Source organism: Mobula birostris, chromosome 15 (assembly GCF_030028105.1).
Source record: "Mobula birostris isolate sMobBir1 chromosome 15, sMobBir1.hap1, whole genome shotgun sequence".
In the NCBI taxonomy this organism is placed as follows: Eukaryota; Metazoa; Chordata; class Chondrichthyes; order Myliobatiformes; family Myliobatidae; genus Mobula; species Mobula birostris.
The window spans coordinates 26,612,833-26,628,207 of NC_092384.1; the positions used below are offsets into that span (position 1 = coordinate 26,612,833).

Genomic DNA, 15,375 nt, shown 5'->3' on the forward strand with positions numbered 1-15,375 from the left:
TAACTCAGCCCTTAGAGATCTGGCAACATCCTTGTAAATCATTCCTGCACTCTTTTCAGCTTAATGGCATCTTTCCAAAAGTAGGGTGACCAAAACTAATTACAATATTCCAAATGCAACCTCACCAACATCTTGCACAATTACCACGAGCTCCCAACTTCCATACTCATGCCAGACTGATGTAAAACAACAAAGCCTTCTTTATCACCCTGTCTACATGCTTCAGTATCTTCAGTGAACAATGTACTTGTAACTCCTGTATCGCACTATTTTACAAAAGATCACAGCCTTACTGTAGACTGTGGAAATCAAAACTACTGGGTTTTTTTCTATATTCATAATATTTGTCCCACAATCACATTTAGATAAGGAACTTTCCCACCCCCATACCATCAATACAAACACTAGTAAATGTAAAAGACAATTTTTGCATAAAATGTTCAAGAGCAACCAAAGCATCCAAAGGCTGGGATACCCGACAGCCTTTGCAGTAAAAAAGAAACAGGATACAGAATGAAGAGTAAAATCTAGACAGGTCACAAACAGTATATTGAAGTATGCCCAAATCAGACCAGCAGTTATCTGTTCATCCATTTTCAGACATTTATTTAGCAGTACAGTACTGAATAGGCCCTTCAAGCCACAGCATCTCAGAAACCCCCAATAAACCCAATTAACCCTACTCTAATCACAGGACAATTTACAATGACCAATGAAGCTAAGTCTTTGGATTGTGGGAGGAAACCAGAGGACCTGGAGAAAACCCACGGGGAGGTCATACAGAGACTCCTTACAGAATGGCACCAGAATTGAACTCCTGAAAGCCCTGAACTGTAATAGCACAACACTAAGCACTACAGTGCAATGGCATGATGGGCCAAATGCCTAATTCTGCTCCCATGTCTTGGGTCTTGCAGACAATACCAAGATATTAAATCCCTGAAAACAAAATACACAGTGTTCTATAGTATACCATCAATTTCTTGCTGACCTGCACTTAAAGTCTCACTGTCTTCCTCAGCGGGCAGAACCTCTGTGTGCCTTGGCCGACATCTGCTGACATCCTGAATGCCAAAACTGAGCACTGGGAGGGTAAGCAAGAATTCAGATATGGAAACAAAATGGGCTTTGCCATCATCCTGATTCTGATGTAGCTCCATCACATACAATACCTGCAATAGTTAAGTAGCAATTTAATTTGATTTGAACAATACAATGTAGGAAGACTATTAAAAATTGTATGAGTTTGTGATTTACACTATTAATCCAAAGCAGTTCTATGTCCAAAAATCAAAGGATCCAGTTAATTACTAATGACAAACAACAAGATTTTTTTAAAAAATGCAAATAAGACTTTTAGTCTAATGTTTGACCAAAGTGTGATAGAATACAATGGAGGACTATACTAGAACAGAGGGCTCATTACAGCAAGCTGAAGTTATAGATATAGCTAAGATCAAAACCACAAAAAAATTTGTAAATATTTATAGTTAAAAACCTTCATTTTTCCCCTAACAGTGTTTAACAGAAACTAGCAATGAACATTAATAACAGAAGAGCTAGATTTAGCAAACAAAAGTTCTGGACAAATTGGAAACCAAAGATGCTTTAAACCAATGAGGAAGGCATCAGAGAGAATTGATCTTGTATTTCAACAATGGCTGAATGACACAAACCATACTTAGGACTTTTGGTGATAGAAAAGTATGGTTGGTAACTCAGCTTAGGATCGAAACAGGATATTAAAATATTAACTTATAGATTCAATGAGGGTGAGCAGATAAGCAGCTAGAGGCTGGACTCAGCATTCCTGGCAGATGCCACATTGAACACTTTCAATCTTGCTTTAGCGGGCCGGCCCTGAACCCAGCACGTATGTGCAATTATGAAGGAAGCATGGCAGTGCCTCTACTTCCTTAGGAGTTTATGGAGATTCAGCATGACATCAAAACTTTGAAAAACTTTGATAGATGTGTAGTGGAGAGTATATTGATTGGCTGCAGCATAACCTGGTATGAGAACACCAACATCCTTGAAAGGAAAATCTTACAAAAAGTAGTGGATATGGCTAATCCATCACGGGTAAAGCTTTCCCAACCATTGAGCACATGTACATAAAACACTGTCGCAGGAGAGCAGCTTCCATCAGAGGTCCCCACCACCCCTTTCATGCTCTCCCCTCGCCGTTACCATCAGGAAGGTGGTACAGGAGCCCCAGAACTCTCATCACCAGGTTCAGGAACAACTAGTGCCCTTCAACCATCAGTTTCTTGAACCAAAGGGGATAACTTCACTTAACCCACTGAAATGTTCCTACGAGCAAACAACTCACTTACAAGGACTCATTTCATGTTCTTGATATTTATTGCTTATTTATTTATTATTTCTTTTATGTATTGCAGAGTTTGTCATCTTCTGCACTGTGCTTGAATGCCCTAGTTGGATGGTCTTTCAATGATTCTGTTATGGTTATTATTCTATAGATTTATTGGGTATGCCCATAGGAAAATGAATCTCAGAGTTGCTTATAGTGACATACATGTACTTTGATAAGAAAATTTACTTTGAAATTTGCCAACATTGATTTGGCAGACATCTTGCTTAACAGGTTACTCTAGTCACAAATTTATTTTGATATTTTGAATTCCAGGCTTGTTTTCAAAACCAGCTGGCTTTAGATACAAGAAATGAAACCAAGTTTGAAAAGGAATAAAGTCTTCACTAAGTTAAACACCAAGGAAAGCATGGAAAAAAAAATCAAGGCAATTCTACTGCTTCCAAGATCACTGCTACTGTCCTTGGGTCATCTCTTTCCTTCCAGTGCAGTCCCCAGTTTGTTTATCAACTAGGAGGGTCCTAGCCATCCAAATAACATGGGAGCTGTCATCTCAGAGTGAGCATTCAATTTAATGGACAGATTTGCATGGTTCCAGGATCACTGTTATTGAATGCCTGAGAATTTCTTTGACATCCCTGAACACTTAAACTCACATGCTAAAAACAAAAACAATAAAACAAAATTTGAAGATAATAAAATGCAATTTAAAAAAATTAAAGCAACTCAAATATCTTTTTTTTAAAAAAACCTAGAATGCTGGGGTAGGTGTTTCTTTTTAATTCATCTGTGAAAGGCACCAAGGCTGAATTAATATACCATAACAGATTTATTTACATCTTTTATCCAATATGCCTGTACACTTGATTCTATGCGGACTACCATCTTCTATTTTTGAAGGATAAGGAAAGCAAGGCGAAAAGTGATTTGACAACGAGAAAAGTTCACACACAAGAAAAGTGTAATAGCTTGACTATTCTATTTTTAAATTGTGTATGAACTATTAGAATTAAAATACACAACAGTGGAATTTAGAGGTTCACTGCAATAGACGAGGGTAAAAAAACTCACCTTTCTCTGTACATCACTGAGGATTAGATATTCTGCAGATAGATCCAAGCTAGCTTTCAGACTTGGCTGCACATTGGTATTAAGAGAATCAGGCATAAACCTAAAGCACAAAAAAGACAAAAACAAGATAAATGTGATAGTGTCCCATCATGTACTGCATCACTTATAGTCACTTGCGTTCTCAAATTGCCACAAAAATTATCAACTCAGAGGCAGGGAGAAACGTTTAAGGAAAACTCTTTAAAATCAATTTTTAACAAAAAAAAAGGAATAACATTTTTTAAACCAACATAGAAACAGGAACAAAAAGCGCATGAGAAAACAATCCTGAATATGAAGCAAGTCTGATCAATGCAGCATTCCAGTGTTTTGAGAAAACACAATACAATAACCTTGAAATAGCCACCATTCAGGCTGCAGCATGTTGAGATCCTGTTAAACAGAATCTGAGAAGTTTTCTTTTAAATGAAATCTAAACTTTACAGCATTCAAGTCACAATCTATTTACAGATTTCTTACTTCAGCAAATGAGCAAAGTTAGCATTAAAGATTTAAACTTGACACCAAAGATTAACAGATACACAATGTCAACTATTCCATTTTAAATGTTATACCTGATCGTTTGTAAACAAGTCCATGATACAGTACACCACATCTTCAGCTCTCGATTCTGATCAGCTCCAGTAATTAAGAAACGCCAGAATGGGACTCTATAGAACAAAGAAGGGGGACAAAAAAATATCAGCAGTAGACTAAACTACAGCCCAAAAAGCTTTACAGTAATGAAGCAACTTGGAGCAAAGCAGTTTACAATATGACCTTTTTTTTTGAGTCATAATCAAGAGGTTGATCTACTCTTGGTCTTCTCATTCATCTTTGCTTAAAAACCAACTCTCCCACAACTTATTCTTAGTAGGGAAGAAACTTCACAAGCAGGTTAACTCTGCACTCCACAACTCAAAATGCAAATAACTTTAAAAATACTTAAGTTTTTAATCCTACATCAGATTTCCTTTGGAGTTAACAAAATATAATTAAAAATTAGGGGTGGAAATATGATGACTGTGTCAAATGCACCTACTCAACAACTGCTTTTCTCATCACTATAGGAACACGTTTTATAGATGTTCCATAAGAATTTCACCTTTGGACATGAACATCTATTATGTTGGCCATGGTCTCTGATCAGTCAGTTAATCTCATATTTTGTATTGCCATGAACTATTTTTGATAATGTTGGGGAAAAAAAGGAATATGGCTTTTCAGAAGTAAATTAAATTCTTGATATTTTAATTTAGACCCTTCTAATCACACTGAGAATAAATTTCATGAAAAAGAAACATCCAGGGCTTTTCAGTTTAAGACACCACCAAATATCACATGGTAAAAATAACAATGGAACCTGGGTTAATTAACAGTACAACCTCAATTAACTATTCAATTTTCCACTATAAATTTGGACTTGCTTTTAAAAAAACATTATTCCTTTATCCCACAGAAAACACTCAAACTTTGCAGATCAGCCTTCATTATAAGACCACGGGAGCAGAATTAGGCTACTTGAACCACTGAGCTCACCCCGCTATTCCATCATGGCTGATTTATTATCCCTCTCAACACCATGTCTTCTCCCCACAACTTGTAAGCCCCTGCTAAGCAAGAACATATCAAACTCTGCTTTTAATATACTCAATGACTTGGCCTCCACAACCGTCAGTGGTAATGAATCCTACAGTTTACAAACTTCTGGTGGAAAAAAAAAATTCCTCCTCATCTCTGTACTAAAGTGACATTCTGAGGCTGTGCCCTCCAGTCCTAAACTTTCCCACTATAGGAAACATCTTCTCCACATCCAGTCTCTCTAGGCCTTTCAATATCCAATGTTTCAATGAGATGACCTCCCCGCCCATTCTTCTAAACTCCAGTGACTACAGGCCCCAGAGCCATCAAATGCTCCCATGCATTGACACTTTCAATCTCATGAACCTCCTCTGAACCCATCCAATGCCAGAATATCTTATCTTAGATAAGGAGTCCAAAAATGTTTAACTCACGCAAATATTAAATTATAAATTAAAGTATAATGTTAATTGTCCTCTTCTGTAACTCTTGCTTAAATCACTTTTTTGATGTGAAGAAATCAAAGCTGGTTTGATGTTTATTTCAATGAGCTTACAAGTAAGGCAGCTTAGTGGAGCTCCAACAATGAATGAAAGAACCCAAGTCCATACTCTTGATTGCCCACACTGCAACTCCCAATCTCATCCTCAATGTCAAAGAAAGGAGCTGAGCAAATCCCACACTCTTCTCCACTGAAGGGTTGCAAGGAAGCAGGGTAATGCAGGAAAGCACTCCAACCAGCTTTCGAATACTTCCTAATTTTAAAATAGTACATGGTCCAGAGACCTAGAAAAGGGAAATGAGAAGAGAAAAAAAAAATCCCAGAATAACTTTACAGTATTGCACCTAAGATCTTCCTCAGTCTCTAATCCTGTCTGTTGAGTCACAAAATTACAGCTGTATTTCTACCCTGAAAAGAGTTGGGGGTTTTCTAAGGAAAAGGTCAGGAATGCTTGAGCCTCTTTCTATTTCAAAGCAGGTTGTGTACAAGCAGAACAAAAGGAATTGCTTTGAAATTTGTCATTTGTTACCTCAAAGTAACTTTAACAGATAAATCTTTTCATTCAGTTACCTATCTTGAGGACTATAATTTTCAATAGGAAATTATAAATTCATGCAGCACATTTCCAGAAGCAGACCTGCACATGGCACAGAAATGTCCTTGTGTCCATTAAATGGAATTCATGCATTTATAGATACACAGCTCCTGTACGAACTTACTCTGGATCCTGTTTTATGTGATTGTCACAAAAGAGAAGACAAGATAATGGTCTCCCATCATGGGGCTTCCATTCATGAAGACATCTGAAAAGGTCCAAAGTGAAGTAATTAGGAAATGCATTAAAGATCAAAAGAATTTCAGATATCAAAGCCATATTACTTGACCAATAGGACATTTAGTGAGTGATTAAAGGACAATTTTTACTGCTCCAACATTTCAAATACATACTGGAAATGAATTTTCATCTCGACTACAATTAGAAACTTGAGAACCACATTAACAATAAATATGTCTAATCCGATTTTACCTGCCTCGTGACTTCACTCTACCAGAGGTTCCTGTTGTTCCACCCATCACCCTCCTTCGCTTTTATTCTATCTGGACTAACCTCTTTCTTGGTTCCCAAAATAACTTTCCAAATATTGCATCCAAGATCTTCCTCAATCTCTAATCCTGTCTGCTGAGTCACAAAATTACAGCTGTATTTCTGCCCTGAAAAGGGTTCTCAAATCTCTTTCTCAGATGTGAAAAAGGGACCCTTTTCCAAAACATCAACTGCTTCTCTTTCTATAAATGCTGCTTGATCTGCTGAGTTTTGGCATTTCATTGGCTCACTTTTCTTTATCATATCCATTCAAGCCTACACAGCCAAATCCAGCTCAAAGCGCATCAGGTTCGTGTTAGCCTCATCGGCATCAACGATGAGTCGGCATAGAGAGGCTTGTCAATTGGTGAGAACAAGCTAAGTCTCAACGTGGACAAGACAAGGGGGGGGGGGGTGGAGACGAGGTGGCAAGTGAGGACTGTTACCTTACTTTTCTTTTAATTGGTGAACTCTGTCCATGAAATATCTCAGCAGTTGAGAGATACTTAATACAATAACTGATAGCTGCGCTCAAACTTTTCACTTTTGTAATAATGCTAGCAAATTTCTGCTAAAGCCTGATTGATATTTAATTCTTAATTATGTAAAAAACACTATTTAAAACAAACCAAAATCATTTGCCACGATTTAATCTCCAAGAATTTAAGTAAATCATCTGCCACTTGCATTTCTTCAGAATGAGGTTTGTCTAAAATTACACAACTTTTTTTTTAATAATTTTTATAAACCTAAGTACACAATTTGAATAAAGAAGCAGTCTGATCATCCAGCTTCAGCCAAAGCTAATTGTCTGTACCTTGGTTGATCTTGCCCCTCTATGTAGATCTGCCAAAACTTCACATATCCATCATGGCTCGCAGTTGCAAGGACTGTTCCATCCGGCGATAAAGCTCCTTCACTGATCCGCTAAAAAAAAAGACAAATTAGAAATGTTGGAAATATTGACTGCATTCACTAAAACATCTTTGTATATTTCTGAAGCTTCAATAGCTTTTAAACAATGACAAATGACACTCAGTTACAAAAAGAGAAAACCTGCAGATGCCGGAAATCCAAGCAAAAAAAAATAAACACGCACACACACACAATGCTGGAGGAACTCAGCAGGCCAGGCAGCAGCTATGGAAAAGAGTACAGTCAATGTTTCAGGCCAAGACCCTTCATCAGGACTGGAAGAAAAGATGAGGAGTCAGAGTAAGAAAGTAGGGAGAGGGGAGGAAGAACCAAAAGGTGACAGGTAAAACTGGAAAAGGAGGAAGGATGAAGTAAAGAGCTGGGAAGTTGATTGGTGAAAGAGATACAAGGCTGGAGAAGGGGAAATCTGATAGGAGAGGACAGAAGGCTGTGGAAGAAAGAGAATGGGGAGGAGCACCAAAGGGAGGTGAATGGCAGGTAAGGAGAAAATGTAAGAGGGGAAAATAGAGAATGGTGTTGGGGGGGGGGGGGGTGGCGGCATTACCAGAAGTTCGAGAAATCGATGTTCATGCCATCAGGTCTTCCCACCCTGTTACTTGCAAGTTACGTCATCCCCTTCTCTCAATGCCACCGCATCTGCTCTCACAATGAGCGCTTAATTTGAGAACTAAGGAGATGGCCTCCTTCTTCAAAGAAAGGGGCTTCCCTTCCTCCACCATCAACGCTGCCCTCAACCGCATCTTTTCCATTTTGTACACGTCTGCCCTCACCCCATCCACCCACCACCCCACCAGAGATAGGGTTCCTCTTGTCCTCACCTACCACCCCACCAGCCTCTGCGTCCAGCACATAATCCTCCGTAACTTCCACCACCTAGAGCAGGATGTCACCACCAAGCATATCTTTCCCTGCCCCCCCAACTTTCTGCTTTCCGCATGGATCGCTCCCTACGGCACCCCTTGTCTATTTGTCCCTCCCCACTGATCTCCCTCTGGTACTTATCCTTGCAAGTGGAACAACACTTCCTCCATCATTACCACTCAGGGCCCTAAGCAGTCCTTCCAGGAGAGGCACACTTCACCTATGAATCTGCTGGGGTCTTCTACCGTATCCAGTGCTCCCAGTGTGGCCTCCTATGTATCAATGAGACCTGACTCAGGTTGGGAGACCAGATCCCTGAGTGCCCACACTCCATCTGCCAGAAAAAGTAGAATCTCCCAGTGGTCACCCATTTTAATTCTACTTCCGATTCCTATGCCAACATGCCAGTCCATGGCCTCCTCTATTGTTGCGATGAGGCCACACTCATGTTGGAAGAGCAACAGCTTATATTCCATCTGGTTAGCCTCCAACCTGATCAAACATTGATTTCTCGAACTTCCGGTAATGTCCCCTCCCCCCACCTTCACCATTCCCCATTTTCCTCTCTCACCTTTTCTCCTTACCTGCCCATCACCTCCCTCTGGTGCTCCTCCCCCTTCTTTTTCTTCCATGGCCTTCTGTCCACTTCTATCAGATTCCCCCTTCTCCAGCCCTGTACCTCTTACCAATCAACTTCCCAGCTCTTTACTTCAATCCTCCCCTCCCAATTTCATCCTTCACTTTGTGTTTCTTCCTCCACTCCACCCACTTTCTTACTCCGACATCTTTTTTTTCTAGTCCTGATGTAGGGTCTCAGCCTAAAACATCAACTGTACTCTATTCCATAGATGCTGCCTGACCAAGTGATAATTTAAAAAAGCACAACAGTGCCACGTTCACCTCAGATGGTTGAAGAAGTTTGGTATGGGTACCCATATCCCAAGGACTTTCTACAGGGGCATAATTGAGAGCATCTTGAATGACTGTATCACTGCCTGGTAGGGAACTGTAGTTCCCTCAATCGCAGGACTCTGCAGAGAGTGGTGCAGACAGCCCAGCGCATCAGTAGGTGTGAACTTCACACTATTCAAGACCTTTACAAAGCCAGGTGTGTAAAAAAGGGCTCGAAAGTCACCCCAGCCACAAACTGTTCCAGTTGCTACCATCCAGGAACTGTACCACAGCATTAAAGCCAGAACCAACAGGCTCCAGAACAGCTTCTTCCACCAAGCCATCTGACTGATTAATTCGCGCTGATACAATTGTACTTCTATGCTATAATTGGCTGTCCTGTTGTACATACTATTTATTACAAATTACTATAAATTGCACATTTAGACAAAGACATAACAAAGACTTTTTTACTCATGTATGTGAAGGATGTTATTAATAAAGTCAATTTAATTCAAGTAAACATATTTTTGTGCGACTCTGCAAACAATCCTGCTTGAGATGTGTAATTTTGTTTTAAATTTGGCAGTAAACTCAATTTGCCAGCACAGGTATGGTTAAGAGAGGGGGTGGAATCAAATGTTGCAAATAAAAAAAAATCACACAGTTCCAGAAAATAAACCTGGCAGCTGATTTTTCTCACATTTTAAAATTGCAATATATTAAGAAAAGCATATTTGTTCAGATAAACAACAGGAATTCTGCAGATGCTGGAAATTCAAGCAACACACATCAAAGTTGCTGGTGAACGCAGCAGGCCAAGCAGCATCTGTAGGAAGAGGTGCAGTCGACGTTTCAGGCCGAGACCCTTCGTCAGGACTAGATAAATGTTGGCTGGGTGATAAATATTGAACAGCACATCAGTATTCTTTAGTGCCATGGCATCTCAAGTGGCAAATAAAGCCAGTATAATGTCTTAAATGATGATAACCTCCAATACTACAGAACACACCTATTCTAGTGCACATCTGAAGTAGTAATATAATGTTAGGAATTCTGATTTTTGGATGAGATGCCAATCTGTCATGTGTACAAAAATGATTTCTTTGGATGGTCCTCAAATAATGTTATTACCCATGTCCTGCCCACTATTTTTCCCACAACAAACATCCTTAGATCAACTTCACTTTTAATTGTTAGGTCCCTCCTCCAAGGTCCCAAATCTCCCTGTAACAAATAGAAAGAAAACCCTGAATAGACACAGCCTGTCCTCCAGCAGAGTGCAAGTCATGAGGTGGTGCAGATCTTAGCCAATTGGTTTCAGAACAATACCAGAGTTCAGGGTCACTTTGATGAATGATATGGCAACCAAATGAGATGCTTCCATTCTAGCAGGGGGAATCTGAGCTCATCAGGTTGGAAACTACACCAGAACACTCAAGCAAGGCTGTAGAGCACCTGAAGACTGCTATTACCTACATCAGGCAGTGCCAGGCAGGAGGGGGTGGAGAAATTCTGAGATTATTTCCTGGGGGAAAAAACCACAAGTTCTGGGTGAGACTGCAGATTTCAGGAGGTACAATTGCAGGAACCAGAGTTCAGAAAAGATCCAATCAGCAATTGAAGGTGAGAGCAAATGGCAGGTATTAATAGACAGCCTCATTATGGAACGCACCTAGCAGCTCAACAGCAACTAGCACATAGGTGGTCAGCAGGAAAATCAAAATGGTAGGGGAAAAGTGAAGAGGGAGGAAAAATAACTGGGTACATGTGAAGACTAAAAATGCACACACGTGGAAAAGATGATTGAGTGTATACAGAATAAGACCATAAGACATAGGATAAGAATTAAGTCATTAGACCTCTAGAAAGGAAAGTGAGTGGGTGAATGAAAATTGGTGAAGAGGTCCTACTTGTCAATAGACCAAGAACTCCCTCCAACAAACTGGTATGGTAGCTTCTGTGCAACAGTCATTCAAGATTAAAGGAATACATGCATCATCTTCCACTCAAAGCTGGAATAGAAGCAAGTCATCCTCGTCTTGAAGCACTGCCTAAGAGAAAGCCAACTCCCTGAAGAATAAATGTCAGAAAAGTCTGCCTTTTGGAGTGGATTTCAATTAATGATGTCATCAGTCAATGTACGACATGCCTCCATGTAAACCACAGAAGGAATGAGGGAAATTCTTAGGAACTAGGATTTAATATTAAACATCCATTAAGAAAATATTGCAGACAGGCATGATTATTAGTAAGTCCTCTTACTAAACTTCATCCTATACTTGCTCCTTTTCCCAAAGATATGCATTAAAAGCTACCTTTGACTAAAATTTTACTTCTGATGTGCTTTAAAGTTGTTAACTGTATCCACATACCTTGCTAGCCACTCAAAATATCAGAAAAACTGACGTGGTCTGAGCTTCGTTTGATCATATCTACTTTATTCAAGACAAATCTACAAACTACATACAAAGAATTTTGCTTTATCTTTCAAATAGAAATAATTAAGGTTCAGTTTATTTTTGGGGTTAAAAGCACTAAAATAAATGCAATAAAAAACTAAAATTGAAGATTCTAAATTAGAATTATCAATTCCCTACCTTACAAATGCACAAATAGACCCGGTTCCCATTTTCCAAGTTTTTGTGCAATAAAAACACTTTCTTTTTGATGGAAAAATATAGCTAAAATAAATTTACTGTTTAAGAAGATTTTATTTAATTTTATACTTACAGCTGTGTGCCCCTTCACAATGATAACGCCTTCCTTTATATCTGTTGCATCAACGGGACAAGTGCTTTTGCTGCTTCTTAGTATATCCAGATCCCAGACCTCAGCCTGATCAAGTTACAAGCATAAAATATTTAAGACTTCAAAGGAACAAGAATTAATTTACCCATTAAGCAGAAGCAATAATCTGATTTTACCAATGACTCAGAATAAGACGTTGAGAAGTAGGGCAGATCCTACTTCACTGGTAAATAGATAACCAAACTAAAACTAAACTGGCAATCCAGGATGCATAATTATTTTTCCACATATCTTTAATATCATTTATGTCTGCAATCCATACTGCGCTTTATTCGTGAGGAAAGACAGGTTAGAACAGATTAATTTATTTAAAGATTACGGATTTTGAAATGTTCCCATCCACCTTACCCTGTCTTCATGTAAAACAGCAAGCGTTTGACTGCCTTCATCGTTTTCCTCATTTTCTTCTGGAATAAAGGGGCACCAGATGATTCTCCTGTTTGCATTTAAAGGTGTTCCATCTGGTCTCTTAATGTGCATTACAATTTTTTCCCTGAATATTTAGCATAGGAAAAGTAATCACAGAAGCATTTAACAATCTCACATTCTCTACATTAAAAACTAACTTCGTTAAATTCATGTCATTGACCTTGCAAATGTGGGTCAGAATTTCACAAAATTGCTTCAGTGTCCTTCACGTTGCATTGCCTGATGATTCAATCAACTCACTGAGCAGTGCCATCCTTTGGTACAACTATCCAATTAATTTAGTATCATACATTCAAGTTTATAAAAAGTGTTTAAAAATCCTTAAACATCTCTGATTTGCAGTTTATTTCATCCCTATCAATCCTCAGTTTCTAGAAACAGAATTTCAGTTTAGGCCAAAATATTAATTCTAAAAGGTGCAAGAATAACTTTTTTACTTCACTAATATGTCCCTTTGAAGACCATTTGAGTCCTCCTCCTTGCTAAGCCCCTTATACTCCTATCAGAAAATTTGGCCACAGAGTGCCCAGCATCTTTATCTATTCTACTTAGTAGATAGCACCAAAAGCAACTGCATCACCTGGGCAACAATGATTTACACCATAAGACCATGAGACATAGGAGCAGAATTAGGTTATTTGTCTGGAGTCTGCTCCACCATTCCATCATGGCTGATTTATTATTCCTCTCAAACCTATTCTCCTGCCTTCTCCCTGAAAGAGCTGTCACCCTTATTAATCAGGAACCTATCAACCAGCACTTTAAATATACCCAATCACTTAGTCTCCACAGCTGTCAGTGCTATGAATTCCAGATTCACCACCCTCTAGCTAAAGAAATTCCTTCTTATCTCTCTTCTAAATGGATGTCCTTCTATTCTGAGACTGTGCCCCCTGGTCCTAGACTCTCCCACTACAGAAAACATCCACTCTAGACCCATTCTATCCAGTCCTTCCAATATTTGGTAAGTTTCAATAAGACATCCCCTCATTCTTCTAAACTCCAGTGAGTATAGGCCCAGAGCCATCAAATGCTAACTCTTTCATTCTCATGAACCACCTCTGGACCCTCTACAATCCTAGCAAATCTTTTCAAAGGGGCCCAAACTACTCACAATACTTCAGTACAGTCTGAACAATACCTTACAAAGCCTTAGCATTACTTTCTTGCACTTACATTCTAATCTTCGAAAAGAATGCTAACATTACATTTGCCTTCCTTACCACCAACTCAACCTACAAGTTAATTTTTAGGGAATCTTGTACAAGGACTCTCAAGTACCATTGCACCTCTAATTTCTGAAGTTGCTCCGTTTAGAAAATAGTCTAATGCCTTTATTCCATTGACCATACATTTCCCTGCACTATATTCCATCTGTAACTTCTTTGCCTATCCAGTGAGAGGAGAAGATGGCAGCGTGCCGCGCGTGCGCAGCTCTCCGGTGAAAAATGATGTTGTATCTGTTAAATAGGGGCCATGGGCAATTCTGATTTGATGGAGAATGGACGTGAAAGCACAGAGGAACATCTGGAGAAATCTCTGAAACACTCGTTCGCTGCTGTCGTTACTGCGCAGTTGGGAATCTTTCAGAGGGTAGGCCTCAAAATCCCCGGCCTTGCCTGCTTTTGGCGACCCAGAAAGAAGTCGAATCGCTCGGACAGAGATGGCACTCAGTACTCTGTGTCGGAGAGCTGATTAGAGCTCGAAGTTTTCGGATGACTCAAGAGTCCGATTGTGGGTCGGCATAGCACGGAGAGTTCTTCCTTCTCCCGTCTGCGTGAGATGTGGGACATTTGAGAAACTTTGAACTTTACTGTGCTCACGGACTTCTTCATCAAGTTATGGTATTGTGCACTGTTGTAACTATATGTTATGATTATGTGGTTTTGTCAGTTTTTTTAGTCTTGGTTTGTCCTGTGTTTTGTGATATCACACTGGAGGAAATAATGTATCATTTCTTAATGCATGCATTACTAAATGACAATAAAAGACTACATGTCTTCATAATCTATTCTCCCATTCTATCCATGTCCTTTTACAGACTCCTTGCTTCTTCAATACTACCTGGCCCTCCACCCATCTTCATATTGTCTGCAAACTTGGTCACAAAGCCATCAACTCCATCATCAAAATCACTGACACATGTAAATAAGCAGTCCCAACACCAACCCATGTGGAACAGCACTAGTTGCCTGCAGCCAACCAGAAAAGACCCCTTTATTCTCACTCTTTGCCTCCTGAAAGTCAACCAATCTTCTATTTAAACTAGTACCTTTCCTGTAATATCATGGGTTCTTATCTTGTTAAACAGCCTCATGTGTGGCACCTAGTCAAAGGCCTTCTGAAAGTCCAAGTAAACAACATCCACCAACTCTTCTGTCTATCTTGCCCACTATTTCCTCAGAATTGCAACAAATTCATCAGGCAAGATTTTCCCTCAAGGAAACCATGCTGATTTTGGCTATTTTATCATGTGCTCCAAGTACCCCAAAATCATGTCATTAATAATGGCTTCTAACATCTTCCCAAGCACTGAAGTCATGCGAATTGGCTTATAATATCCTATCTTCTGCCTGCCTCCATTCTTAAAGAGTGGTGTGACATTTGTAATTCTCTAGACCTCTGGAATCATTTCTCCTTCGTAATAGGAACTGCACTCACTTCTGCCCCCTGACTCTCTCACATTTCTGACATACTGGTGGTGTCTTCCAGAGAAGACTGATGCAAAATACTTAAGTTTATTTTCTATTTCTTTTTCCATTTCCAACATTTGTCCAATTGTTGGCACGTGGCCAAGTGGTTAAGGCGTCGGTCTGGTGATCTGAAGGTCACTAG

General features: G+C 39.4%; 1 protein-coding gene across 1 annotated transcript in view; it reads right to left on the minus strand.

The window, feature by feature from the left end:
• The window catches only part of edc4 (enhancer of mRNA decapping 4), a 108,022-nt gene that overhangs the window by 72,438 nt on the left and 20,209 nt on the right, over positions 1-15,375 (minus strand). The window contains exons 6-12 of the mRNA XM_072279489.1: positions 12,460-12,604; positions 12,034-12,138; positions 7,430-7,539; positions 6,248-6,331; positions 4,021-4,116; positions 3,407-3,506; positions 992-1,172 (exon numbers count right to left, since the gene is read on the minus strand). Of these exons, the coding sequence (XP_072135590.1) occupies positions 992-1,172; positions 3,407-3,506; positions 4,021-4,116; positions 6,248-6,331; positions 7,430-7,539; positions 12,034-12,138; positions 12,460-12,604 (821 nt within the window). The remainder of the gene's footprint in view (positions 1-991; positions 1,173-3,406; positions 3,507-4,020; positions 4,117-6,247; positions 6,332-7,429; positions 7,540-12,033; positions 12,139-12,459; positions 12,605-15,375) is intronic.